Source organism: Leishmania panamensis (assembly GCF_000755165.1).
Source record: "Leishmania panamensis strain MHOM/PA/94/PSC-1 chromosome 3 sequence".
NCBI classification, from domain to species: Eukaryota; Euglenozoa; class Kinetoplastea; order Trypanosomatida; family Trypanosomatidae; genus Leishmania; species Leishmania panamensis.
Window position 1 is genome coordinate 2,959 of NC_025876.1, and position 23,211 is coordinate 26,169.

The 23,211-nt window shown below is 54.2% G+C and overlaps 8 protein-coding genes across 8 annotated transcripts; 7 read left to right on the forward strand and 1 right to left on the reverse strand.

Moving 5' to 3' along the window:
• Positions 1 to 2,047: 2,047 nt before the first annotated feature.
• On the reverse strand, positions 2,048 to 4,978 carry LPMP_030010 (hypothetical protein; the record flags this gene model as incomplete). Its single annotated transcript, XM_010702641.1, has 1 exon — positions 2,048 to 4,978. The coding sequence occupies one exon, from the start codon at positions 4,976 to 4,978 to the stop codon at positions 2,048 to 2,050; it is 2,931 nt and encodes a 976-aa protein (XP_010700943.1).
• A 1,263-nt stretch (positions 4,979 to 6,241) lies between these two features.
• On the forward strand, positions 6,242 to 7,048 carry LPMP_030020 (hypothetical protein; the record flags this gene model as incomplete). Its single annotated transcript, XM_010702642.1, has 1 exon — positions 6,242 to 7,048. The coding sequence occupies one exon, from the start codon at positions 6,242 to 6,244 to the stop codon at positions 7,046 to 7,048; it is 807 nt and encodes a 268-aa protein (XP_010700944.1).
• Positions 7,049 to 7,785: 737 nt separating this feature from the next.
• On the forward strand, positions 7,786 to 9,012 carry LPMP_030030 (D-3-phosphoglycerate dehydrogenase-like protein; the record flags this gene model as incomplete). The annotated part of the gene is made up of 1 exon (XM_010702643.1): positions 7,786 to 9,012. The coding sequence occupies one exon, from the start codon at positions 7,786 to 7,788 to the stop codon at positions 9,010 to 9,012; it is 1,227 nt and encodes a 408-aa protein (XP_010700945.1).
• Positions 9,013 to 9,972: 960 nt separating this feature from the next.
• Positions 9,973 to 11,118, forward strand: LPMP_030040 (2-aminoethylphosphonate:pyruvateaminotransferas e-like protein; the record flags this gene model as incomplete). The annotated part of the gene is made up of 1 exon (XM_010702644.1): positions 9,973 to 11,118. One exon carries the CDS (start codon positions 9,973 to 9,975, stop codon positions 11,116 to 11,118), a length of 1,146 nt encoding a protein of 381 aa, XP_010700946.1.
• Positions 11,119 to 12,689: 1,571 nt separating this feature from the next.
• On the forward strand, positions 12,690 to 13,862 carry LPMP_030050 (hypothetical protein; the record flags this gene model as incomplete). Its single annotated transcript, XM_010702645.1, has 1 exon — positions 12,690 to 13,862. One exon carries the CDS (start codon positions 12,690 to 12,692, stop codon positions 13,860 to 13,862), a length of 1,173 nt encoding a protein of 390 aa, XP_010700947.1.
• Positions 13,863 to 14,659: 797 nt separating this feature from the next.
• On the forward strand, positions 14,660 to 17,152 carry LPMP_030060 (hypothetical protein; the record flags this gene model as incomplete). The annotated part of the gene is made up of 1 exon (XM_010702646.1): positions 14,660 to 17,152. One exon carries the CDS (start codon positions 14,660 to 14,662, stop codon positions 17,150 to 17,152), a length of 2,493 nt encoding a protein of 830 aa, XP_010700948.1.
• Positions 17,153 to 17,722: 570 nt separating this feature from the next.
• On the forward strand, positions 17,723 to 19,750 carry LPMP_030070 (glycerol-3-phosphate acyltransferase, putative; the record flags this gene model as incomplete). Its single annotated transcript, XM_010702647.1, has 1 exon — positions 17,723 to 19,750. One exon carries the CDS (start codon positions 17,723 to 17,725, stop codon positions 19,748 to 19,750), a length of 2,028 nt encoding a protein of 675 aa, XP_010700949.1.
• Positions 19,751 to 21,068: 1,318 nt separating this feature from the next.
• LPMP_030080 (DNA primase large subunit, putative) lies at positions 21,069 to 22,772 on the forward strand (the record flags this gene model as incomplete). The annotated part of the gene is made up of 1 exon (XM_010702648.1): positions 21,069 to 22,772. The coding sequence occupies one exon, from the start codon at positions 21,069 to 21,071 to the stop codon at positions 22,770 to 22,772; it is 1,704 nt and encodes a 567-aa protein (XP_010700950.1).
• Between the last annotated feature and the right edge of the window lie 439 nt (positions 22,773 to 23,211).

A 23,211-nucleotide genomic window follows, 5' to 3' on the forward strand; every position in this document is an offset into this window, starting at 1 on the left:
CCCACACAAGCTCACGCAGAAACAGGAGGAGGGGCAAGAAGGTCAGGATGTCATAATGGTGTGATCCCGGCAGTATGGGGGTCAAGGATGAGGCTTGGCAACGAGAACAAGAAAGGTGACAGCCTCACGTTCCAGCCGCTACTGGTGCTGCGGCGAGGGTTTCCGACAGTCACTTGTTATAGCCAAGAGTTGGTCACGTGTTCCAGCCCATCAGCAGCACGGGTGAAGCAAATACCCCTGCGGAAGACATCGATCTCGTTGTAAAGGGATGTGCAGAGGGGGAAGGCATAATGAAGGGGGCTAAACCCAGCTCTTGCTCGGATGACAATCGCCACTCACAAAAGAAATAGCCAGAACAATAAGGGAGCTAGGCATCGTCGCCACAAGAAGCCGAAGAAAGAGAAAGAGATAGCAAAAGGACACAACAAAGGGCGCAAAAGGGAAATGTGTTCAGAGACGAGTGAAAGGGAGAGGTGTACACCATTAGGATCACCGCCTCAACGCGGCTACATCAAAGAATGCAAGGGTAGAGAGAACAACGAGAAAAAAAAGAGCAAGGTAAGAAAGGAAAGATCCTCACGCGTATAAAGGAGTACATCTGCAGTGGCAGCGTGCCGACTAGCCCTTGGTGAAATAGCGGGAAAAGTGAAGTTTGTGAGACGATGAGGGTATCGAAAAGAGCATCAGCGGAGACCACAAAAGCGCCGGTGAATGTGGTAGACGAGGCAGCGTTTACACATTCGCCGTACCTGCTCACTGCAAGATCAGTGGAGATGTTGGACAGGTACTCCATTTTGTAGCCATTCCTGCACACAGTGCACCACCCAAATGTCTCGCAATGCTCACAATGCGCTGCTTTGCAGGACAAGCACCCACAGTCATTGGTGTAGAAGCTGCGCTTGCACGCAGCGTGTGCGTCTACAACGCAGGAGGAACCGTTGCAATCGTTGGAGGCCTTGACAATGATGGTGGTCACTGAGACAAGAAACGTGGCGCGAAAAAATATAGCTGGAGAAGGGAGGTCGTTGCGATGCGACTTCTGAAAAAGAAAGCCATCGCGTCGCTTTCTAGAGCGAGAGGCGGCGGTGGCACGGTGAGGACCAGGGTGAGTTGTTGACACTAACAAGGTGGAGAGTGATTGAAGCACATGCTACGTAAGAAGAAGGAAACAAGGATAAGATGGGGACCCTAACAGGCGAGGCGCGTGAAGGGAGTGGAAGTGCGCACGAGAAGTACGGACCGTGGATGAAAGAGAACAGAGGGGATGTACAACGAGGTAGCCAGCACACTCTCGTAGTGCAACAAGGCGCACCCGAGTCGCTTGTCGGCTGCAGCTTGGCAAAGTCGGTTGGTGTGCTCCACTTCCCTAAATCAGAGGTTTTCATGCTGAAGCACTGAAAGCGTGAGTATGTAACGGGGGAAAAAGAAGACCTTTTGAACAAACTACTGAAAGGGGGGAGGAGACTGATGACGGGGCGTGCGGAGCATACGCAGACAGAGACGACTTAGTCATTTGGGGACGCTGCGGTAAGCACAAGTTGAGCGTTACAGTACCTGGTAATACTATAAAAGAACGACTGCAACCAGGAAGAGACTCCAAAAATCGACAGAGATGAACGAATACAAGCAATGATATGATAAGTGTGAAAGTTATGGTAAACACAAGTAACCTCTGTCCCTGCTGCATCACAAATATAATATGATACACTGCTGCAGAGAGTTATTCCTCATGGAGTCGCTGCTCTCCATGTTTAGGCAGAGAAAGAACACGCAGTACAGTCAGCGGCGGTGCTGGTACTAAAAGAGTGAATAGTGGGGCTTCTGTGAATGCCAGGGTGGAGAGTGCGTCAGACACAGAATAGAGAGAGCGAGAGCACATCAAACGTACGAGTCTAGTTCAGAACAACACCCACAATGAAAGTAAGAGCTGATCACGTGGTTCAAAACACACATAAACCGACGCGCACAGACATAGTGACATTGAAGCGCACTGCGCAGCCCTGGAAATAATAATAAAAAATGGATAGTGGCTATCATCGAGGCCTAGTCATGAGTGCACTTCCACATGTCTGCTTTTGCTTATGAGAGCAGTACTGTTTTCAAGGTTCACACATCCGCTGACATCAACCACCTCTATGCATGCCGCACTCGCCCGCAGCGGCTCAGTGCTGCTAATACGTGTGTTTCTCAGTCTCACCTCCTTAAGGCGTGTCGCCGATGTGAGAGCCGCGATACTGGTCAGATTAATGCAGCCATTGGCGTTCACAACTGTCAACGCCGACGCACTACATCTTAGAGCATCCAAGCTGTCAACACAGGTGTTCTGGAGAGACACTTCTCTTAGCTTCGTGGCTGACTGAAGAGCCGAGATGTCACGGAGGTTCAAGCAGCCGCTCAGGTCCACCTCTTCCAGGGATCCTGTGGCAGGGCGAAGGACGTCTAGGGAGTCAAGAGGAAGACTACGCAACCATATAGTCTTGACACTTGTGGCAGCACCAAGCGGCGCAAGATTTTTTATCATCGTACAACAGCTAATATTGATAAATTCAAGAAAGGGTGCGATGGGCATTAGAGCATCAATGGAGCTAATTGTCGTGTTGGCCAGGTCGATGCGGCGAAGCCTCATGGCGCCGGATAAGAGGGAGATGCCCGAGATTTCTGCGCACCGCGTCACTTCGAATATAACCAGCGATGCCATGCTAGATTGAAGAGCCTCAATGCCGTTTATCTTTGTACCCCATAGGTACACCTCTCTCAACTTGGTTGCGGCGGCAAGCGGTGATAGATCCGACACTTCCGCACAGTTACCCAGCGCAATCGCCTCGAGGGATGCGGCACTGCATCGTAGTGGAGCAACATTGTCGACAGCTGTGTTCGTGAGATACACCTCCCTCAACTTTGTGGCAGTAGAGAGAGGGGAGATATCAGAGATGCGAGTACAGCCGGCCAGCCCGACCGACTGGATGCAACCGGCGCTTGTCCGCAGAGCCTCAATACTCTGAATTGTCGTGTTGTGGAAACGCACCTCCCGCAGCTTCGTGGCGTTCAGCAAAGCAGAAATCTCCGATACCCGCCCGCACCCTCCAATGTCCAGCACCTCCAGAGTTGATACGCTGAAACGAAGCGGATCAATGCTATCAATATTGGTACCCCATAGGTACACCAGTCTCAGTGTTGTGGCCATGCGCAGTGGCGCAATGTCGGAGATGCGACCACAGCCGCCGAGGGCAACAACCTCGAGAGTCGCAGCCGAAGCTTGCAGAGCCTCAATACTACTGATGTCAGTATTTGTTAGGTAAATCTCCCGAAGCTGTGTAGCATGCATGAGCAGTGAGATGTCGCTAATGCGCGAACAGCCCCCGAGGAAGAGGCACTGCAAGGATGACGCACTCGCACGAAGGTCTTCAATGGAGTTGACAGTGGTACTGGCCAGTCGTACCTCCCGGAGATTCAAAGCTGCACGAAAAGCGGTAATATCGGAGATCGGGCAGTTGTCTGCACACACCGCTTCTAGAGTAGATGCGCTCGCCTGCAAGCATTCAAGACTCTGCACGCCAGTGGACTGTACATCAACGCAGCGCAAGCGTGATGCGGCCGCAATGGGCGACAAGTCAATGAGTGCCCTGCACTGACCTAAGAAAACGACCTCAAGAGAGGTAGTGCAGTTTCGCAGCGCATCAATACTCTGCACTTTTGTGTGACGTAAGTCGATTTCCCTTAGACCACTAGCGCGAGAAAGCGCCAAGATGCTGTCAACGCTAAAGCACCTTTCCAAATGTACCACCTTGATGGTTGAGGCAATGAGCATCAGGGGAGTGATGTCCTCCACCTTCGTGCCTCCGCAGTACAGCTCACGTAATGATACTGCCGTAGAAAGACAAGAGATACTCTGTAACTGTGTGCATCCCTCCACATCAAGGACAGTTATTGTGGCGATGCTGGTGCGGAGAGGCGCGAGGTCGACGACACTAGTTGCGCCTAAACGGACCTCCCTCAGTTTCGTCATTGCTGAAAGCGGCTCGATGCTGGCAAGCTGCGTGCACCCCTGGGCGTTGACAATATGTAAGGTGTCTGCGCAGCCTCTTAATGCAGCAACACTGATGATACCTGTGCCGTTCAAGGACACGTTCTGCAACTGAGTGGCCGAAGAGAGTGGCGATATATCCACCACTTTACGGCAATTGGCCAAAGAAAGAGAAGTGGCAATTCCCAGATACGCCAAACCAGCCACATCAACGAGCTCGTCGCACTCACAAAACACCACAGTTTCGAGCAGAGGACAGTCGCCCAAGCTAGGGATGCCTCGAATTCCGCAGCGGTACACCGCCAAAGCGCGCAGCTCGCGAATATCGCTGAGTGGTGGGAGGGATCTGAGCTGAGAACAGCCCTGCAGGTGTATCACGCATAGTTCGCGAAGAGCACCGATCTTTGACGCGTCCGTCAAAGAGGGTACAGAACAAAAAAAAATGCGTGTATGCTTTCTACTCTCCAGTGTATTCAGCTGAAGTTGCGAATGACAGAAGAAGACAAAATTTGCATCGGCATCTTTCCTGTCGTTGGTGGAACACATGGCGGCTTCATAGCGCTGAATGAACTGTAGGTCCTCAACGACGTTCTTTAAATCAACTGTTAAGCGTGTTCCATCGAGATGACTCACAATGGCATCACAAACTGCCGAGTCGCTTGTGCCACCTCGAAGAGCACACAAGCGATTGAGCGATTCAGCGATGAGAGCGTCGCGTATTTCGTTTCGGATTGTGCAGCTGAAGTTGCTATCTGTGACCCACTGAGCATCGGTGCGACATAACGGGCACCTGGGCTCGCACAAAAATGAGCAACGGAAGCAGATGCAGTGGTTGCAGTGTCTGTTCCGCACCGCAGGAATCATTGGCTTAGTGCACATATTACATATGTATCGGTCATCAAGGATGACGTCGCTGCACGTGACAGCACTCAAAGATGAGAAAGGTGCCGTCATGAAGAGTGGCGATGGGAGAAAGAGAGGTTCAGCTCAAACAAAAAAAAAAGAAAAAAACGTTGAACCGAACACCACAGTACCCTATGTTTTGGTAATGCGTATCCAGCTAATGATCAACGGGGAAAGCACAAAACGGATGGTTGAGAAGGGGAAGAGTGAAAAAGTGTATAGAGCGTTCCCTTGGTCTTTTTCTTTTCGCCGTGTATATGGCGGAGCTGCTTCAACGGCAGCGATCATGGGGGAGCAATATCCTTTAAAGGGGAAAAATAAAGGTGCTGCAGATGTGGAAAAGAATTGCAGGTGCCAGTTTGTGCTTGTTGTCTGTCACGGCGATGAAAGGACACTTGAGATTTCGCTCATTACATCGGTGGCAGTCACTTGAAGGAATCAGATGCACAGCTGAACGAGAGGACGTCAATTCACAAATCAGAGGTGCAGCATTATGACGGAGCACCAAGAGCTGCACCTGAACGCATTGAGGGAAGTGATTTGAGCTGTGAATTCACATACCGTACGCCGCAGCGAAGGGAAAACTGACACATATTTGCTTGATGTCAGCTAAGCAACGACTGGGTGAATGTGGCTCACTTTTTGTGTGCGAAACGAGGTAAGCGGCAGCGTCATTCACGAGTTGATCCCCATTGGGAATCCGCATGTAATGCTGCGATGAAATAGATGCAAGGTACTTTGTGCGTGGTGAAAGCGGCGGGCCAAAGCTGCACAGGGTGCCCCCCCCCCCTGCGCTTCCTGGAGATGACGTTTTCCATGGAGGTGTTGGGATGGTCTGGCACCCCGACGCGCCAGGGGGTGCGTGGGGCGCGTGCGGAGCGACAAACAAAGGGCAAACTCAAGCCCGGACCCCCCAACAGCCCACTGGCGAAAATCATGTTCACCCGCGGGGCCCCGGGGGTTGGCATTTGCGATGCCGCTAGTCTAATTGAAGGTGCTTGCATTTTGTTCACAGCCATGACACAGTTCCCCAGAAAAATGATAGTGTTCTCTGCACTGAAATAAACAGCGGAGAAGCTTTGAAGCAAAGAAAGAAAAGATCGTTCTGCGTTTCTCCATGCGCTTCATACACAAATGGCGCACGTACTTTTCGTAGAGTACCTTTTGCAGGTGTGCTGTCTGCACATTCTTCTGGAGGAAAACAACCCATCTGCTGCCTTAGCAACTGATCTCGTATTACTTTCTTTTCTATTCTCTACCCTCTGGTCCATTTCAATCAACTAGATAAAAAAGGGGCGTTACCTGTCTACCAAGATGACCAACGGTGCCGCAGAGAAGAAGCACCTAGTGCCACTTCTTGAGTTCTTGCGATTTGCATCTGAACAGAGCAGGAGTGAACCAGCCAGATTTCCAAAGCGGATCAATGGTGTTAGTCAGGCGATATCTGAGTCGTCTGATTCCGGTGTAGATCCAGATTCGCTCTCGCTGCCGCGTGAATTTCATGGCGAGGTTGCCTACAGCAGCAGCAATGACAGGTCTTCATCCGCATCGCGCGACAACGCTGTTTTTATGTCATCAACTCAAGAACGACGAAAGCGGAGCCGTTCTGTTGATGAGATCTCGGAGTCGATAATGGGCTCAACTGTGCCTATGGACTGTGAGCTTGACGTCATGACTGCCGGGAAGGGCTGTGTCACATCGAAATACTTTGACTTCTCACTGCTGGATCTTGGTGTACAGCCGATAATCGCATCAGCTGTGAGTGTGCTTACCAAAGACGTCGCAAAGCAAGTACAAGGTATGAGGTGCTGCTACGTGCTTCCTGGTACTTCTATGGTTGTGACAGGTGATATTGTTGATGTCAGTGTGGCCTCAGAAACAGTTCTTGTTTCTCCTGACCGCGGATTACGAGTCGGTCTGGAATGGATCTCTATTCGGCGAGTTTTCCAGGTGCCAAAGAACATATTGGCCGTGCGGGGAGAAGCGGCGTTACGAATTCAGAGCATCATCGATGCAGAGCGGCGAGGGGAGAAGACACCAAGGTTTTCCCCTGTTCAGCTGGCTGAAAGCGCAGAGGACGCATCATCCTCTGAGTCATCCATCAGCCATGAGGAATTGTAGACACTGGAATTCTACACCCTCGTGTTTGTCATATAGTTTCTACGCTGTAGTGATATTACCGAGGGAAGATAAATCATTGATCTGTTATAGTTCACTTTTGTTGCGCGTCAGCGCTATGCTCCTCGCTTTATAGAGTATATGCATGTTAGGATCTGTTATGCGCAGGTTCTTTGGTTTGTGTCAACTTCCACATGCATTTCTCTCTTTGGGTATTTTAGCTCCTCCTTGGGTTTGTTTTTATCTTCTTTTCTCTATTGTCTACGGGACGTGATCCATTTCTTTGCTTTCTTTTTTCTTTATTTTTCTGAAAAAGGAAGATGAAGACATATCGCAGATTAAGAACCTTCAAGTTATGTTTAATTACTTGGATGAAAGTTTGAAGCTCATAACACAGCTGCGAATGCAATTTGCACTTTTTACTGAGTGTTGTATTCCGTGGTAGTGCCGCATATGTCGCAGAACAAGGACACATTAGTTGTCTTCAGTAGGGCACTTTCTTTTTTATTTTTACATCCCTACAGTTGTCTGCTCTCTTTCTTCTTGACTACATGTTACTTGGTCAATCTTTCATGTTTTCCATATCTGTTACTGGTGGACCCTCATTTTTTTTTTCTGCTATATTAATTTTCTCAGTTGCATACCATATACCGGCACTGGGGAGCACTTTTGCTCACTATTTGCTTTCCCATATTAGTGCTCGTTTGTTCATTTCATCTACACGATTCCCAATATTTTCCATGAGCTCGGCCCTCATAGACTCACCCTACCGCGCTCTCCTGCTGGAGGGTGTTGATCCAGCAGCAAAGGAGCTGCTGGAGTCGAAAGGCTGCACCGTGGAAGCTATTTCTAGCGCTCTACCACATGACGCTCTGTTGGAGAAGATTAAGGACGTGCACTTTCTTGGCATCCGCAGCAAGACACGCGTGACTCGGGAGTTGCTTGATGCGGCACCCCAGCTTCTCGCAATTGGCTGCTTCTGTATCGGAACAAATCAAGTGGACTTGGATTATGCAAACAAGCGAGGTGTGGTGGTGTTCAACTCACCGTTTGCAAACACCCGCAGTGTTGCTGAGCTTGTGATCGGTGAGGTTATCGCCTTGTCGCGAAAGATTACGCAGCGCAGCGAGGAGGTGCATCAGGGTGTGTGGCGCAAGACTCACCTGGGTTGCTACGAAGTTCGCGGTAAAACTATTGGCATTATCGGCTACGGGCATATCGGCTCGCAAGTTGGTGTACTTGCTGAGGCCCTCGGCATGAACGTAGTCTTTTACGATGTTGTTCCGACACTCGTGATTGGCAATGCCACTAAGGTCGTCCATATAAATGATTTACTCACTTTTTCCGATTTTGTGACCATTCATGTGCCGGAGACAGATATTACCAAGGGTATGATTGGGGAGGAGCAGATCCAATTGATGAAGAAGGGCTCCTACTTAATCAACGCTAGCCGCGGAACGGTTGTTGACCTTGAGGCATTAGCAAAGGCTCTTCGTGAAGGACATCTCGCCGGCGCTGCCATCGATGTGTACCCGGAGGAACCAAGGGCAAACAATGAGCTACATGTGACACCGCTGCAAGGTATTCCCAACGTTATTCTGACTCCCCATGTGGGTGGGTCGACCTGCGAGGCGCAGAAGGCCATCGGTGTGGAGGTAGGTTCGGCGCTTGCTCTGTTCGTGACTAGTGGCAGTACCGCTGGCGCCGTCAACTTCCCGCAACTTGTTCCACCGCCGGTGGCCAAGCAGAACTTTCGTCTCACCAACGTTCACGTGAACGTACCTGGTGCGCTGAAGGACATCAACAAAATTGCGCTGGATTTGGACTGCAACATTGGTATGCAGTTTCTGGCGACCAGCAAAGCGATCGGTTACCTGATCATGGATGTTGACAAAGACGTTGCTGCCGAGTTGCGGAAGCGCATTGCCGAGCTCAAGTGCAGCATTTGCACGCTGATTATTCGGTAGAGCTTTTGTTGGACTTCCCGTATGATGGTGTGCGCAGGCTAACGGAAAGAGGATCGTCGCAACACTTCTCTTGGCTACTAATTTATTATGAAAAAAAAGGAGGACTTCGGGTATACAGTGCGTCAGTACTGTGTCCCCCCTTTTTCGTCTTAGTAGTAATCAGGGCCTCCTGCTGGCGTCACTTCACTTCTCAAGGAGATCTGACGTGTGAATAGGAGCTATGTGTATCGTTTGCTGCTGGTTAGGTGGGCGATCGTTCTTGGGTGTTTGCTTGTGTTCTCCGTGCGAATAATGGTCTTTCTTTCACTCTTATTGCAACGTGATCAGGCGTTTCTTCTTTTTTTTGTGTGTCTGAACAGAAGGAAACGGGTCATCTCATGTTTGTTCTACTCTTTTGCATTGCAAGGACATATCGTGTGTATGGCATCTGCAAGGGGGCGTTCTATTGGAATAAACGCGTTTTCTTTTAAAGACAGGCTTGTAGCGTTTTTCACTGTGTTCTTGAAACACAACTGTAGTTGTGCTGTTTCTCTTTCCAGTATCGAATACGATCATTTGATTTGCAGGACTCCGCTTTGGGAAGCGTCGCAGCACGTTTTTCTGAAGAAGTAGCTTTCACAGATAGAAATGCTACTGCAGCGAGAGGTTTATTCGCATGAGGAGAATCGCACTTTACACTGATGAGACGCCGTGATGCGCCCCCCGCTGCTGTCTGGAAGTAGGTTTTTTTCTTTACTGTTGTGTCTTTTCCGTGGTCTGAGTATCCGCGTTACGCCAGACACACTATTCCCTTCCTTCGATGAAAAGGATCTTCTGTAACTCTCTCTCAATCATTTTTTTCTTCTTTGTGCCCCTGTCTGCTCCTAGTCAGCTTGTTTTTGCTGGTGGCATCTCAGGAAAAGCACACGGCTTCCCGCTGCCTTCCGTCCTCTTCTTTATTCTTGTAGCCCACCGCAAATAATGCTGCCTCCTGTGAAACCGATTCTCTTCACTCCGGGTCCACTGATGACTTCGGAGACGGTGAAGAAGGCCATGCTGACTGACTATGCCAGTCGCGATATTCGCTTCATGCAAGCAGTGAAGTTTATCCGCGAGGAACTTATATCTATTTCTGGATTAAACCCTAAAGAGTGGACGTGCATTCTGCAGCAGGGTTCGGGGTCGATGGGCGTTGAGGCAGCCATCTCCACCGTTTTCCCGCCCACAGGTGGCAAGTTCTTGCTCATCAACTCTGGCAAGTACTCGGAGAAGCAGGCGTATGTGGTAAATAGGTTGAAGTTCCCAATGGTGGAGCTGAAGCTCGGTGAAGGCAAGGAGCTGCAGATGAGTGCGCTGGAATCTGTCATCCGCGCCAACCCAGACGTCACAACTGTGGGCCTCGTCCACCACGAGACTAGCACCGGTATGCTCTACCCAGCGGAGCAAATAGCCGAGGTGGTGCGCCGCGAGTTGCCCCACGCCAAAATTATCATTGACGGCATCAGCGCCTTTGGCGGTATCCCGTGCGACTACGAAAAGGCGTGCGACGTGCTAGTTACTGCACCGAACAAATGTCTGCACAGCGTGCCTGGAATCTCCATCATCCTGGCCCGCCGCTTGCTCATCGAAGCTGCGAACGGGTGCGCTCGTGGTGCCACACTTGACCTTAGCATGCAGCTGAAATCGTTCGATGCGAGCGGTCAGTTTGCCGTCACGCCACCGGTCCACGTTGTGATGGCGCTGCAACAGGCACTCGTAGAGTACAAGCAGGACGGCGGCTTGGCAGGCAGGCAGAAGACGTACCAGGCGAAGGCACAGCTGGTGCGCAAAGCCGTGAAAGAGATGGGCTTCACGCTTTTCTTGGACGAACGGAAGCCGAGCTGCGCCAACATTGTGGTGTGTGTCAACATGCCAACTGATCCGCGCTGGAACTTCAAGAAGTTCTACACCTACCTCAACGATCGTGGTCTCATCATCTATCCTGGCAAGGCGTCGTATGCCGAGACGTTTCGTTTTGGCATCGTTGGACACACTTTGCTTACCAACTGTGACTGTCTCATGAAGTGCGCCAAGGAGGCTCTCCAGTCCATGGGTATTGACCACCTCCAAGCAAAGAGCAACATGTAAGTGCGTGTGTAGGTGTGTATGCTTACACAGCACTCTGCTACTTTACTTAGATAGGGTATTGTAGCCGGAAACGAGAGTGACATCAATTTTTCCCTTTTTGTTTTCTTCTTTCCGGCTTCAGGGGTCGCTTTTTTTTTTGTGCCCATTGTGCTTGTTTTTCTTAGTGCTATGGACTCCCTTCACACTGACGCACTGACTCGTGTAGGGCAGCTGCGGGCCGCTGCCTGACGGGGTACAGGGTGAAAGTGCTGTATCAGTGCGCCAATTCGTATCGTGCTGCGGAGGAGGTTAGCCAGAGAGGTGGATGCTACTAAATAGCTTTCCCCTTTTTTCTACTCATTTTTACCTCTCCCCCCCCCCTCCCATTCCCGTCACGGTGGACCGCCTCGTTGAGAAGCAGTGAAATGGGGGAAAACACACGAGGCAGCTGCAGGCGATTCAGGCGCAGGCGCGCGAGGGGGCTATGCCTTTCCCCATTGTCATTCTTAATTTCATTTGAGCATCTTCCTAATGGAAGCACTCTCTCTCTCTCTCTCGCCAGAAGGGAGTCACTACAACACAAGAGCATCAGCAGCACAAAGCGAAGGCAAACGGAAACGTTCATAATCTACTCTCTCAGCCGCGCCTCTCAAGAGAAGACGCGCATACCGAGCCACCAAAGTGGCAATGAAACAAATGTTCTCGCTGCTTTTGAGCCTTGTGCACGGGCTCATCCCGAAGAAGGGGAGAAAAGAAAGCAAATGATTCGACAAGACTTGCGTTGTCCTCGCCGTTGCAGGTCTCTTGTGGAAAGAGATCGCGCCTATTGTCATCCATGAGTCACGAGGACAGTCGCTGTTTTCTTCTATTTGCTTAGTGGGGCTTCAGTGGCGTTTTCTCATTTCGTTTCCGAGGCTGTAGCGTGAACTTCCGTTTCTCCTACGCGGCAAATTCTTCGAATCCGCGTTTCTACCATCGTCGTCCTCATGTCTTTGGCTCGTGTCTCTCTCGCGCGATCGTTCCTCTCTCCGCCATTTCTCTACAGTGCTACTTCGGCGTCATTCCCCTTGCCACCGTGGAACCGGGATCTCGTGCATGGGAGACAAGTGTCCGGCTGGCTCAGCGAAAAAAAAAACGCACTCTCGAAAAGGGAAATTGCGATCTGACTGGGATACAACAACCACGTTGCCTCTGCGTGTGGGGGCCTTGCGGATCAGCACAGCGCAGCCTCTTTCTCTGTTTTTGCCCCCTTTTTCTGCATGGTCTTGCCGAACCCCAGGCAGCAGTAAGACCATGCAGAAAAGGCGCGCTCTCTCGTGAGCCAGAAGAAGCTGCGGATGAAGTGAAAGGCTGTTGCTCTCGTGTGCTCTCTCTCTCTACAGCCTTGCTGTATATGTACTCTCTTCCATGTGAGGTTGTTTTCCATAGTGTTACTGGCGCGCGCTACCTAAAGAAAAATGGCCGTTGCTCTCTTTCTCTCTCTCTTTCGTGTCGCTCTCTTCCGTTCATCTTTTCACGTTGCTGCTGGTGCTTCTTACTCTATCCAGCGCACACCTCAAGTACTGTCAGGAGGCACTTGGCCGGAAAATCCCATGTCTCTAGCAGTGCTTCGTTTGGTGTCCATCGCGTCCGTGGTGGCTCTTGTGTTGTACTTCGTGCTCAAGCACTTGGCCGTCCCGCAGGATGGAGCCAAGAGACTAAAGCGAAACGAAGGCCCTGCTGAGCGCAAGCTCGTCAAGAGTGGCACACCGCAGAAGATTGATCTCTTTACCGCCAACGTATGTGCAGCCTTTCCAGATGTGTCTGTTGACAGCGTCCGTCGTCTTTTTCCACGCAAATTTGAGGTGCACGGTCACGTCGTGGTGATTCGCCTGAACGATGGCACCTCGGTAGAGGAAGTCCGCCCGCTGATGCGCTTCTTTGCCCAGTCCTTCGCTCCGGTTTCAGTCGACGTGGTACTGCTGGAGGTGGACGGCATCGTTGGCGAGCTGCGCCGCCCATCTCTGCAGCTCCTGTTCCAGGCGGACACCGCCTTGACGGAATATGCGACGTCGCTGCGACGCACCATTCATCGCCGCTGGAGTGATGCGCAGAAGCGAGGGCAACCTTCGTGTATGACAATTGATGCCATGGAGAGCACGCTGAAGCGGTGGACAGCGTCACCGACCTTCACGGCACATGTGGAGAACGGCGTCATATACAGCTTCGACGTGTCGCGGGTGATGTTCAGCAGCGGCAACACAACGGAGCGAATACACTTTGGCGCCGTCGCTGCTTCTGGTGAGGTGGTAGTAGACATGTTTTGCGGCATTGGCTACTTCGCTCTGCCCCTAGCGATGCATGGCAACGTGGCGGAGATTCACGCTCTTGAGAAGAACCCAGACAGTATTGACTTTGTGAAGCTGAATGCCGTGCTGAACAGGGTGGGCCACCTCATTCACCCCGTGTGCGGCGATAACCGCGAGGTGGGGGAAGAGCTGGTGGGCAAGTGCGACCGTGTGCTAATGGGTTACATCCCCACCTGCAAGTCATTTCTCCCACGCGCCGCCTCGTTCCTCAAGCGCAACGAGGCAGGGAGGAACAGTGGCATCGTGCACTACCACTTCCTCGCCGAGAAGCTCTGCGCTGCCCAGGAAGCGCTGAGGGACGTCCAGGATGAGCTCGGAAAGGAAGTCGCCGCATCCGTCCGCATTACTGACCTTCGATGTGTGAAGTCGTACGCGCCGAAGCGCTTCCACTTTGTCGCTGATCTCTTTTTCGAGTGACGGGAGGGCGACGGCGGTAGTGAGACTTGTAGTGCTCAGTTGTGTGTCTGTGCGTGTGCGTGTTGGAATGAGTGTGTGGAGGGGCGCTCTCTCTCTCTCTCTCTCTCTGTACGTCTTGCCTCCTTCTGCCGGACACCTTACTCAGGGTTGGCTGATGTGCACTGACCCCAGCAGCAGTAGCAGTCAGACTCGAGCTGTGCTGATTGCGCACCCTCCCAGCCGTGTAACTCCGCTTCTCTAAGTCGAATAACAAAAAAAAGATGCGCGAAAATGGCCTGTCCCGCTGCTGCTGCGCTCGAGACGCAAAGAAACAGAAGGGGGGAGGGGACGGCGAGTCCAAGGCGATATTTAGCATTCAGCGACGCTTCATCTCTTGTGCTCTTCTAGAGAAAGGCACAAGCACACACACACACACACACACACACACACACATGCACACACACGTACAAACATGCTCTTTTTCTCTCAACTTCTCACAAGCTCTTACGTTCTCCTCTCCGTCCTTCCTCTTCCTCCCTTCAACGACGTCTTGATTGGATTCTCGGTCCAGTGGCCACCCTCCTCTATCGTCACCACCACCTTCTCTCTCTCTCGCTCTGCTGTTGCGTTTGTTTACTCACTTCTCCTCGGCCTCACTTCTTCTACGTCACCATGCGAGAAGGTATATCCGATAGTGGTCGCACCCCTTCCTCCCTTTGAGCAGTGCGTTCGCCTCACTTTTACGCATACAACACGCAATTGCTCATCTGTGCATTTTCTTATTCCTCTCCCTCAGAGCTTAGCGAGTGTGCAGCCCAATGGAGGAGCAGGAGCTTAGCAAGATCATCATCAACGAGGCGGCGCGGTGCTCGCAGGGTCGACTGGACAGCGAGTCCACCGCCAAGCTTGCGCGCTTCCTCAGTGACGCGAAGGGGCGAAATCATGTCTATCAGTGCTGTCTAGACCTCGCACAGGACCCGGGACGGCGGCCGCGCATCATGATGTTGCTAGTAAACTACGTCCAGAGCTTCCCACCATCTCGGCAATGCCTCGAGAGCATCAAAGGTTTCTGCAAGGCTCACTCATCCGGCGACGTCAGCCAAGACGTGCTGAAGCTGGTAGATGCACTGCTACGTGAAGCGCCGCTGGAGGGTCTGGCGAGCTCGATAGCGCGGTCTTCACGACAAGGCTATGCCTCGGAGTTGGCGTTGCTGGCCGACTTTTCTGCGACGGCGCCGGGAAGTGGTAGCGTTCCCATCTCTGCTGTGCCTTACATGAAGTGGATGAGCGTGTCCGTAAAAAAGAATGAGGGCGTAAAGTGCTACAGCGAGGTCATGTACCAGCGCGTGTGGTGCCCCCCGTACGTGGATCAGTTCCCGCTGCTGTGCCTCGAGTCTACTGTGGTACGGCAGACCAGCATAATGTCCACCTTTTCGGCAAACTACAAGGTGAACCCGAACGTGATGCAGGCTACCCTCTTCTTTATGAAGCAGCTCTGTGACGGCTACGTCACTAAGCTGCACCTCTCTGAACCACAGCTGCACTTCCGGTCCGTCACCATCTGCTACTTGCCCATGCTACTCGAGATGATGGAGAGCGACTACTTGTGCGTGCGCAACCACGTCTACGACTTCATTTTCAACCTCGGCGTACATGTGCAGCTCATCGACCCCGCAGGTGTCTACCCCGGGTGCACCGAGGCACTAGAGCAGGAGGTGGTGTGGATGGTGCTCACCGTGGTGGAGCGGCAGGCAGTGTTGAAGATCTGTGACGAGACGACATGGACGGCAGCTGCCAAGTGCCTTCTGGCGGTGGTGCCGCCCTCCTATCGGCACTTGGTTGATTGTCGCGTGCTCTTTCAGGTGCTGCAGCTGCCGGGGCTGTGGGAGCTGCATCCCGAAACGTTTACCATCCTGGCACAGGCGTTCGCGCGGAGCCTCTTATCGAACAAGGACGTGGATGTGGCTGCTGCCGACAATCTCGTCGTCGATGAAGTTGCCTTTGCCAAGCTAGGCAGCTCTGCGATGTCTGACATTCTCACCATCTACCGGCACTGCACCACGCCAGGTGCGCGCAAGGCTCTCTTCCAGCTACTGGTGGCGTGCGCGGCCCGCCGGCAAGGGATGCACGGTGCACGCAGCGGCATGCGCGCGTCCAGCCAGCTGTCCGCCGAGGCCCGCGCCGGTGCCTTCAGCGATTTGATGTCGGTTGATTTTTTCTGGCATACTTATCCGCTACTGTACTACATGTCCGAGGCAGTGCAACGGGAGCTTCCGCGTCGCATCGCCGACGGCCTCGTTAAGTCTGACTTTGACGGCACCAAGAAGAGCTGGAACGTCGTGCTGCCGCTAGTGGAGAACATGCTAGGGTTGCTTGCCGAGGATGCCGAACTGGAGGGCTACATGCAGGCGCGCTTCAGGGCCATCGAGGTGCTGCGGCGAAAGGATGAGGAGGCATTTTTGGCAGCCCTTCAGGTACTGCTGGATGAGGTAACGGAGACCGTGCCGCTGCTGCTGGAAGGGCACAGGGACACGAATGACACCAAGGTGTACACTGCCGCCTGGCGGCTCGCCTTTGTCAGCCTCCGCTGGAGTTCGCGGTACTTGCCAGGCGACGCTCACTGCGCCCTGACGGATAAGCTAGTGCGCAACCTAGTTTTCTACAAAGATGGCCGTGGGCGCATCGGAAACCGCGCACGTGTGGGTCACATGTGCGCCTCCCTTCTCTTTTCACTGAATCTGCTATGTCGTACGTCCCCGCAGCGCGATGCTGTCACATTCCGCACCGTCCTGGAGGTGGTCCTCTTCGACCGCGGCGATACCATTGACATTCGGACTGCCATGGCGCTCTACCATCACCTTATCGAGTATCTGTGCGTCCCCACGAGGTCGTCCTTTCACCTGCACACCGCAAACGACGTCAGCGACGTGTCAACCATGGTCATTCGAGAGCGCGCGCTGTGCATCAGCTCTGCTGCTGTGCAGTTCGTTGGGCTTCGCATGCTGTGGGGCATGTACCGTAGCCTCGAGCAAAGCCAGGCTGCCGCGGTGTGCCGTGCGCGGCATGTGCTGGTTCTGCTGCTATGCCACCAGAGCTCCGATCGTCGTGGGGTGGAGGTGCGCACGTGGAGGACGGTCCTCTCAGACCCATACCCGCCCGTCGCGCTGCTCGCAGCTGAGAAGATCATGCACATCTTCAAGGCCGAGGAGAAACCGAGCACCGCTGCGGAGATTAACGGTGACGCTTGTCGTGACGTATACCACGACGCGATGCGCATCCTGGAGAAGGGGGAGCGGAAGCGTATCTACTAGTCGACTGCTGTGAATTCAGAGCGAGACAGAAACCGAAAGACCCTATCACGTGTGTGGGCGTGTCGCTCTCGGAGTAGCTCGCTGTGGGCTTATGTGCGCGTTCGTGCTCCTTTTCGTTACCGCTGCAACAAAGAGTTTACCTCATTCGTCTCTGCGCAGAGGAACAACCTCCGCCGCCTCTCAACAAAGACAACTCCCGTACGAAGAGCTCACCCACGCCTCTCTCTACCGTATTCAATGCACCTTTCCTTCATTCTCTCTTTTCTCTCGCATTGCACACGCAGGTATATCCGCTCCAACCTCCACGTACTCCCTCCCTAACGTATCGCTCGGAAACGAAACGGAACACCTTCACCAGCTGTGTACGCGTTCTACGTCCAGGAAGGAAACCACTGGAGCAGATAGTACGGATACACGCCGTCCCCCTCCCTCAGCAATTTAACCATGGCAGTTCCAGCTGACCGCTCCGTCAAGTTCTCCCTCGAGGAGGAGTCGCTTGCGCATGCAGTCGAGAATGAGGCCTCCCCGTCGGTTGCGATGATGCCAGCCGCCACCGCGGCTTCCCCGTCTATGCCAGAGGAGTTCACCGACTCGACTGAGACACACCCCACCACGTCACTGCCCGCGGCCGCAAGCGTGTCTCCTACTGTAGAGGAGACCCCAGCCGCTGCCTGTTCCAGCACTTCCACGGCTGCCGCTGCGGTGTCGCGGGTGGCGCCCAAGTCTGCACTCAAGTCAAAGGATCGGATCGGAGCTTCTCTTCGTCGAAGCAAATTCGTGTTCTGTGAGGAGTGTCACCAGAGCATCCCTATTGAGGAATGGCCCGATCACCGCGATCGTCTGCGGAAGGTGAACCTTGTGGAACAGGTGAGCAGGTTCCACCACACGCTCGTGCGCCTCATGGGTGAATTCCTCATGTGGGTGCTGCGCAGCGTGTACTTCCGCGAGGTGACGGTTGTGGGGCGCGAGAACATTCCTCGCGCCGGTGCTGTCGTCTTCTACGGCAACCACCAAAACCAGTTCATCGACGCGCTCATGATGCACTCGCACTGTGGCCGACCTGTGCGCTTCCTCATGGCAGAAAAGTCCTTCCACCAACCCGTCATCGGCACATTAGGACGCATGTTCAACTCCGTTCCGGTTGTGCGGCCGCAGGATGTGCCGTTGGTCGCCGGTGATGGCAAGCTGGTGAGGACGGAGGGCAAGCTCATCATCGGCTCTGGCACACATTTTTCGAAGCTCTCCAAGGGCGACGTTCTTATCTGGGGAGTCCCCGGAAACGCCAAGTGCCGTGCGCAGGTGAGCCGCATCACCTCCGACGAGGAGGTGGAGGTGACAGTGCCGATACCAGCGGAGCACGAGGTGCACGCCCCCACCAGCTTCAAGTACTCGGCACGTATCGACCACTCTGAGATGTACGCCCAGGTGTACGACACACTACAGAAAAATCACTGCATTGGCATCTTCCCCGAGGGTGGCTCGCATGACCACACATCGCTCCTCCCGCTGAAAGCCGGCGTGGCCCTCTTCAGCCTCGGCGCGGTGGAACGGCACATTAGCGTGAAGATTGTGCCAGTGGGTCTTACGTACCTCTACGGACACAAGTTTCGCAGCCGAGCCTACATCGAGTTTGGCGAGGCCTTCTCGCCTCCGGACGACCTGGTGAAGCTTTTCGACACTGACAAGCGCAAGGCGACGGGGCTATTTCTCGAACAGTTGAACGCGGCGCTGCATGCCGTGACGATCAACGTGCCAGACTACAGAACGCTGAGCTTCTTGCACTCCTTCCGGCAGCTCTATCAGCCGCCGAACTGCACACTCTCCGGGCACGACTACCTGCGACTCATCCGCCGGCTAGGCAACGTCATCGAGGAGCAGCGCGAGAGCGCCGAATTTGCGGAGTTCCGTGAGAAGGTAGAGAACTATTTGGACTTCTGCAAGGCGCTGATGATCCGTGACAGCCAGGTAGCAACGCTGAAGCAGCTTCTTCACGCCGACAGCGAGGCGCTGCAGATTGCGCTGCTGCTGCGTCGCGTGTTTGCTCTGTACTTGATGGCAGTCATCCTCGTGCCCTTTTTCGTTGTAGGCCTGCCTATCGGTGGCATTATCAAATACTTCGCCCTCAAGCGAACGAAACGCGCGCTGTCGGAGAGCTCTGTCAAGATCGTCGGTGCCGATGTCACCGGGTCCTTCAAGGTCATGTTTGCCTTTGCTGTGGTGCCGGCAGCGTTTCTGCTGGTGTCGTTCATCGTCTTCCTCTACTCCGACACCCGCACGGCGCTAGTGATTTTATTCTCGCTCCCTATGGCTATGTACGTCTCGTTGCTCATTCTTCAAGAGGCCATCATGGAGCTGCGCGCCACGCTGCCGCTGCTCATGTCCCTGGCCTCGCAGCACATGCAGTTCAAGAAGCTCTACGAGCGCCGCGAGGACCTCGCCAAGCAGGCGCGCCTCATCGTCCACAAGTACGACCCTCAGCTAGAGGAGGAGATGAAGGTGTATGTCGGCGCCGACGACTGCAACGACGACCTGAGCCGCGAGCCGTCGCTCTTCTCCTTGCGCTACAATGTTCGACGCCGGCAGGCCACGAACTCGTGAGGCGCTTGTGTGTGGGGGGGGAGTGAGGGAGTGGGTGTATGTATGTGTGTGTGCGTGTGTGCCACAGCGGAGCGAACATTCTGTGACGCAGCTGCGCATCCTGCGTGCTGCAAGACTTTTACGAGGAGGAACGATACCTCTGTGCTCTATCCACATCAGAGAAGCGCAGCTAATGCGAGTGGTGCCTGTCATTACTATTCGAAGGACAGGAGAATGCCTCTAGGACTGTTATACAGCAACACGACTGAGAGACGCTCGCTGTGCCTGCTCGGTGTATGTCGTGCAACCGGTGCTTTCAACCTGCGCCACTCGGCACGCACTCGTTGGCGCCGACTTTCTGTAGTGACTTATTTATTTGGTTTTATGCTTGAATCCCCCCTTCCACCCCCCCCCCACACACACACACACCTCGACAGGATCTTTTCGCTCTAAGCATGTCTAATTCGCTCCCTCTCCGTGAACCGCCGGTGACGCACGTGGTGTGTCTCTTTCTTGGCTGCTGCTTCCTTTAGGCGGGCAGCTGCCCGCATTTCATCTCTCGTCTTCTGCGCTCGTTCGCACAATCAACCTGGTTGTAGTCACGACTGGGGCTCTTCCTTCTCCTTGGGCGTGTGCTACCTCGTACAATGTTCGCTCTTTCAAACCTAAGAAACTTCGTAAGGGTAAATCAGGTAAGGAGTGGCTATACGCTCTGTTTTACCCCGGGAATTGATGGGTTGGTGCGCCACTGTGCAGCGGGTGCTCCTTTCTTTCCGTGCGTGCCTAGGCATCCCATTGCGAAGGTGGAGGCGCTAGGGGTGAACATAGGGTTTCTAGTCTCCTCCAGTGGCGAACCCACAGACCATTCCGCCTCTGTGTATCGTCTTAGCGCTGCTTTTTCTCCCACAAAGTCCATGGCTCTGCAGCGCTTGGAGACCTCCATCATCCCTCAATGGCCCTCCTGCCTCCCCCCCCCTCCGCTGAACATCTTCCACATTTGGGCGTGCGTGTGCATCTGTGCCGCAGTCCACCCAAATCTTCTCTCCCTTCCTCGAAACACAACAGAGGCGATAATCAAACTCCACACGCACGCGCGCACGCCGTCGCATACAGACCCACAACATCGACTTCGCCCGCCTCCGCAGGGCTTTGGGTTTCCCATAGAACGCAAAGCGCACACCGTAGCGCACAGACATACACACCCTCACACGCACACACACGCGCGCGCGCTCCTCCGTCCATACATGTGCAAACATACCCAATCCCTCTTGCATCCCTTGTGCCCCCTTACTCTAGCCCTGCGTTTTCCTTGTTGACGTCCCCCATTTATCCGCTAGCCATGCAAGCCATCACCGCATCCACGCTGCCCCAGCAGTACAGCGCTGGGGCCGGGGAGAAAAAGGCGCTCGTGGCCATGACATCCGCGGACTGGATGACCATGTACGAACAGAAGCCGCATGGAAATAGTACCCTCTTCGAGCTGGAGGCAATGGTGGCCAAGCGGATGGAGCTTCTCGCATGGATAGACCAGCGGATGAACTCGCCGCAGGCAAAGAGCTTCGAATCGGTGCTCGATACGATCATCGCGCGCCTGCCGGAAGAGCGGCGCTCAAGCACGGCAACAGATGCGTCGCGGGGTAAGATAGTTTCGCTAGGCTACGACGAGACAGCCTCGGGCAGTGGCTCAGGTAGGCGCTCCTCCTCACGTGGATCCACTGGAGGCGCCGCTGGCTCCAGCCAAGCTGCGAGCATTGTGTTCGCGCCGGAGGAGGACGTCACGTCGCACCTGCTTTGCCGATTCGCCTTCTGCATGAGTGAACGGTGGCGAGACTGGCTGGTACGGACGGAGCGGGTGCTGCTGATGGCCCGCATCAAGATGGAGGTGGCGAAGAGCCCCTTAACGTTTTTAGTTGACCTGATGAAACACAACGGGCTTCCATGCGCGCCGCTGTCGGATGTGCAGCTAGCGGACCCGCTGCTGCAGGAATACCTCGAGTACCGCCGCGTAAAGGCAGACAGTGCACGCGAGTCGGAGGGGCGGGCAGAGAACTACTATGCCGTCCCTCTCTCCCTGGCAACACGCCTAATCAAGAAGCGCCACGTGCTGTGCCGCGCTGGCCAAGCTATCCTCTTCCGAGACCAGGTGCAAGAGGTGTTCCTGGCGGTCTTCTGTGCCCGCCTAAATCGCGGCCTGCACAGTGCCTACCTTGCTCGTGTCAAGCAGCAGGCGCTTGAGGAAGAGACCGCCAAGTCCACGGTTATGGCGATGCTCGACGCCTTCCTGCAGCAGTTCGTCTCCGACCCAGTGGACAGCCTGCAGGAGGGCGTCGCTGGAACTGTGAGAGCCGGAGATGTGCAGCAGCTGGCGCAGACACACTTTCCGCCTTGCATGCGTGCCGTTGACTCACACTTGCGCCGCGAGGGGCACCTGAAGCACCACGGCCGCTTCACGTATGGACTGTTTCTCAAAGCCATCGGTCTTTCTCTCGAGGACTCGCTGGAACTGTTCGCCACACTCATGAAGGTCAAGGGCGGCGGCTCTGTCGAGGCCTTCTCGAAGACGGCGTACGGGTACAATGTGCGACACAACTACGGCATGGAGGGCAAGAAGACGAGCTACAGCTCCGCCTCCTGCGCGACGATCCTCGGCCTGCCACCAGTGGTGGACCAACACGACTGTCACGGCTGCCCATTTCGGTTCCGCGACGAGGGTGCCCTGCGGACGATGCTGGGGAAGGAAACCCCAAATCCGAAGGGGCGCACCTACCCGAGCGTGCGGCCCGCCCCAGGGGACATCGAAGATATCGTCTCCGACTGCAAGTCCCAGCACTACACACGCGCCTGCTACAAGTACTTCATGGCCATCCACCCCGACGCCCGCCGTGACACGCTCTTCCGGTCACCATACGAGTACTTCAGTGTGAGCCTTGAGTTCGAGACGCCGAACGACGGCACGGAGTCAGCGAGGTCTTCTGCAGGCCCCGGCAAGCGGACGTCCATGGGGCTTTACGAGGACGCCGTACGCCCTCGTACGTCTCCATAGAGCGAAAAAGATGGAGGCGAGTTGGAATAGAAGACAAGACACAAGCGTATGTGGGTGATAATGAAGTGAACGTACCCAGAGACCGGCACGAAGAGAGAGAGAGGTCGACTCTTGTGGCGTCATTATCATAGAGTGCAACAGTAAGGCGGAGAGGAAAAGCAGTGCGAGGATTTTGTGCCGTGATGGCAGCATCCGGCGTATCCTGTGGTGATGTCTGCCTACGCCAACTGGCGAGCAGTGGGGAGATGGAAGAGGAGGAGGTCGTGCGCCGCGGCAGTACCGGCAGATGTTTGTAGGCTCGTGTGTGTGTGTGTGTGTGTGTGTGTGTGTGTGTGTGTGTGTGTATGGCTTCTCTCTGTCTTCGTCCGTCTTTCGTCCCTCCTTACTACGTTCTACGTCCGCCCCCGTTACCCTATCTAGACTCCGTCGTACCGTCCTT